Genomic DNA, 4,422 nt, shown 5'->3' with positions numbered 1-4,422 from the left:
TCAAGCACAAGCAATGAATAAGATGAATGAAAAAGATTGAAAAGAGTTTTAAAAGTCTAAGGGAACTTCCCTTGTGTTTTTGTGAGTTTCCTAACTCGGCCAATGCACCATCTTCATGGCATCATCAACTTCTTGGAACGGCAGAATGGATTTATCAGCTTCTCCTCAATCACCTCTCATTGAAGCCGCATTGATGGAGAGCTTTCTTCCTCACTCTCCAAGGCTGCTCTGAACAGCCTCTTGCCTAGACACGCCACTGACTTGGTCCGGTTGATGATCCTTGAAGAAGCTTTTGCAAAAGACTTGTTACTGACCATGGATCATATGCATTAAGACTCCCCCTCAAGCTTAGAACCGAGAATAGAAGGAGCTAAGCTTGTGATGATCCTATGCATCTCCATGGTCTAATAACGATCATCTTTCATGATAGCTTTCTTCTTGTGAGTTTACTCTCTTCCTTTACCAGGAACTAGGGTGTTTGAATCACCATAGAGAGTCTCACAAGACACACTTCTCATTGCATAATGACCCATGCTACACTTCCTGTAGTCTTTGGACTGGATATGTCCAATGGTATTATGCAATGGCCATCTCTCATTGCATAATCAATCACACTACACTTCCTGTAGATTATGGACTAACATGTCCTAGTGATGATATGCAATGGCACAAGACCTTTGTCACTACATTCTTGGCTGTTGGCGAGTTACATGTATCACTTTCCTTGTGTACCTAACACCACCACAACTCAATGCAAGATCAGATCATCCCATTGGGATCAAACCAAGATAATTTATCCTGTTTGATCACCAATGCTTCAGCAGAATATAAACCTTGAAACAAGCCAATCAATCAAGGCAAGAACAAGCAGTTTTCAATCTCTAAAATGACAATGCAAGCTTTAAACAATACATTGACAATTTAGGCTCATTTTTAAATGCATCAATACATGAATGCACAATCCTAAAGCATTAACTATATGAATGCAACAGGTTCAATCCATGAGACATATTAATCAAGATCAATGATGCAAGCAACTTAGACAATTTCTAAGGGTTAGGAGGTTTGCTTACAAACAAGAGATCCGAGCTGATCTCTTGAACCTCCATGGGCATGATCAGCTTGCAATGGTCTTGGTTTAAATTGCATCACCCTCCTGGTGATGCTCTTTCTTTGCATGTCGACTGTCCTCTCTACACTCATCTGATGTGTAGGCTATGGTGACTAAACCACCATGGACAGAACCACAAGTCATCTCTCCATTGTCACAACATCCTCTCTACCCTCTTTGGAGCAGGCTGTGGACTTCCCACAGAATGTTGGCAACAGGCTTCATTCTATCATTCTATTGTAATGATAGGGAGGAAACAGGTCTTGAACTTTAGCTCTTCAGGTTGGTCATTTGAATCCCCACCGCAAGCTTGAGACCGAGAATGAGGGAGATCCAAGCTTGAAATGAGCCTCAATGAACTTCAAGACCAGGAGCACATCACCCTAACAGCTGCGCTTAAATCACTGATCCACCCTTTTGCCTTCAGCTTCAAGTACCCTCAGATCACCAGCCTTCCTCATGGCTTAGATGGTGACCTTCTTCTTCTTGTGTGTCTTGAACCAGGAGCTCAACAACCTTGTGGCCTGCGCTTCTTAAACCGGCTTCTACACACAAGAACCTTCCCATTGCTCCACACAATGGTTGGTCTTTCGCTTGTATGTCTTGAACCAGGAGCTCAACAACCTCGTGGCCTGCGCTTCTTAAACCAGCTTCTACACACAAGTATCTTCCCATTGCTCCACACAATGGTTCAGGTCGTCCTCTTGTCTTGGATAGGTGGTGAGTAAAGAACACTTCTTGTGAACCTGAAACACCACTCAAACTCCAGCAAGGATAAGACACAAGAGTATTGGGATCAATCCTTGATTAATCATCAAGTTTGATTCCCAATCTCACAAGCATTGCAACAGATTAAAACAAGTCATTTTCAAGTTCTATCTTTGCAAGCAATCTCTCTAAGCACAAGCATTTTCAGATTATGCAAGCTACTTAGGCATTTTCTAATTGATGCTAGACTTTCATTGATGGATTAAACATAGGCATTAGCATCAGTAAACATAGACATGCTTATGTATGCAAAACAGCTTTTCAAAACATGTTGCAAGCAGTAGAGACATTCTACTCAATTCTACAACACATTCATGATGATTCAAGCTATGGCAACACACAAGACAATGCAATAACAAGACATGAGATTCTGGGACTCTAGACACCACTCACAGCACAATAAATAAAGACACAAGCTCTTATTAAGGGTTAGGAGGTTTGCTTACAAACAAGAGATCCGAGCTGATCTCTTGAACCTCCATGGGCACGGTTCACTTGAACTCGGCAGGTTTGAGGCTTGGATTCAGTATCCAACACCTCTCCTTGGTGTGCCCATCCCTCTTGCAATGCTCACACTTCAGGCCTCTCCTATCCCCCTTCTTGTAAGGCGCCTTGTTGGGCTGAGAGCTTCTTTCAGCTTGAGAAGCAAAGGAGAGTGTTTCCTTTGTTCCAAACAGCCCGATTGTTCCCTCCTCCTTTTGGACTTGGGAACACACTTCTTCAAGTGTTGGGAGCTTCTCAGACCTCAAGATATGTTGAATCAAGGCGCTGTAGGCAGGGCTGAGGGTGAGTAATAGGCCAAACACCTTGTCTTGCTCCCTTCTTTCAATCAACACCTCCGGATCAACAGATTGGGGTCTAAGCATCTCTAGCTCAGACCAAAGGGCTCTGAACTTGCCTAGATGCGCAGTGAACTCCTCATCCAAAAGGGATAGGATGTTGATGGACTTCTTGATCTCAAATACTCGGCTGATGTTGGAGATGTTCCCATATATCTTGTTCAGTGTACTCCAAAGGTCTTTAGCACTCTCACAGTATGAGTATGCTTCAAGGATGGATGGAGACAGTGAGCTATGGAGAATGGATAAGACCTTGAGGTCTTCTTGTTCCCACTTCTCCTCAGATACAGATTTGGAACCGGATTCACCATCTGCTGAGCTTTCATTTGAACCGGCAGTCTTGGAGAGCTTTGGAGCATCCGTGAGGCAATGGCTCCATAAGCCTCTCCATCCTAGAGCTGTCTTCACCATGCGTGACCAGAGAAGGTAGTTGGGACCATTGAGAGTAACAGCAATGACAATGGTTCTTTTGGACTCTATGTTGAAGTCGGATGAACAAGACTGTCAAAGAACTCTTCAAGGTAGAAACTTTGGACAAGGTGAGCTGAATCTTCAAGGGCGTGAGCTTGGGAGCTTGTGGATGTAGCGGAAGTCTTCACCAGGAGTCTGAGGAACCTGGCTCTGATACCATATGAGGTTTTCAGAGTACCAGTACTTGAGTGATGTAAGAACAGATGAGAGATTGTTGTGTGATGAAGTATGAAGAATAGAAATGAGTTTAAGAGAATCAAAGAGAGTATGGGAGAGACTGAGAACGTGTATGGGAGATTAGAGAGAGACTTAGTAACAAGAGAATAAGAACCAAGAACAAGTTTATGAAGAAGAGAGACTCTCTCAGCTTAAAAGTTTACAAAGTGATCATAAGAGGCTTATATATGCCTTTACACAACTTATATCACAAACCTAGATCCTAAGGCTGTAATTAAAAGATAGAATGGATGGTAAGGATGAGAGAAGACTGGTCTTGATGTTTCTGGTGCTAGCTGGCGTGGCTGATTCAAATGGAAGGCTCAGATTGCTTCTTTTGAATGAAGGGAGGAGATGGGTCTTGGCTGTAAAGGTAAAGCTTCTTTTCCCTTTCCAGCCTGTCTCTTGGACCACAAGATGCTCAGGTATATTCCTTCCCTCCATAAGCCTTCAACGGTCACTTAAGATAGGATTGGATCAAAGTAAACCGCCCTCACATTGCTCATCTTTGATTTAAGCTGAACCGGGTGACTTGGGCGTGTGGAGTGGCCGTACGGTTGATGGTACGGACCTCCTGTCCGTACCACAATCCCTAACTATGCACATTGCCTTATCTCCTTCTTGACTGATCCCAAACACCTTCATGATTCACCCTAGACCGTACAAGGCCGTACTGAACGCCCTATCTTTGCACCACACTTCCATCTTCTCTCTAACTCCTCCAAAGCCTTCACATGATCAGTCTAAGTCTTTCCTTAGACTTAACTTCACAAGATAACTACTTCAGAACACTTCTGAAGCTTGATTGAACTCTTCTAGACATCTTCTAGAGCTTGCCCTATTGTTGTACAAGCTCTATCTTCTCTTCTGTTCAACATCCTATTCCCAAACTGGGAAACTGGAATCACCTGATTAGAAAGTGGGATAACTTCTTCATCCCAACTCCTATGAGATTTTTTCAACATCCTGGTGTTTCTCCACCATTTTATGTATCAAAATCAAGCTTCTTACAAAGTG

At 43.2% G+C, this 4,422-nt stretch overlaps 1 protein-coding gene across 1 annotated transcript; it reads right to left on the bottom strand.

Moving 5' to 3' along the window:
* Nucleotides 1-684: 684 nt before the first annotated feature.
* LOC117130586 lies at nucleotides 685-4,154 on the bottom strand. Its single transcript, XM_033283353.1, has 2 exons — nucleotides 2,356-4,154; nucleotides 685-1,103 (listed from the first exon to the last, which is right to left on the bottom strand). The coding sequence occupies exon 1, from the start codon at nucleotides 3,127-3,129 to the stop codon at nucleotides 2,371-2,373; it is 759 nt and encodes a 252-aa protein (XP_033139244.1). The 5' UTR covers nucleotides 3,130-4,154; the 3' UTR covers nucleotides 685-1,103; nucleotides 2,356-2,370.
* Nucleotides 4,155-4,422: the final 268 nt, after the last annotated feature.

This window comes from Brassica rapa, unplaced genomic scaffold (assembly GCF_000309985.2).
Source record: "Brassica rapa cultivar Chiifu-401-42 unplaced genomic scaffold, CAAS_Brap_v3.01 Scaffold0572, whole genome shotgun sequence".
Taxonomy (NCBI): Eukaryota; Viridiplantae; Streptophyta; class Magnoliopsida; order Brassicales; family Brassicaceae; genus Brassica; species Brassica rapa.
The sequence above is the reverse complement of the archived record's forward strand: the minus strand, read 5'-3'. Positions and strand labels throughout refer to the sequence as shown.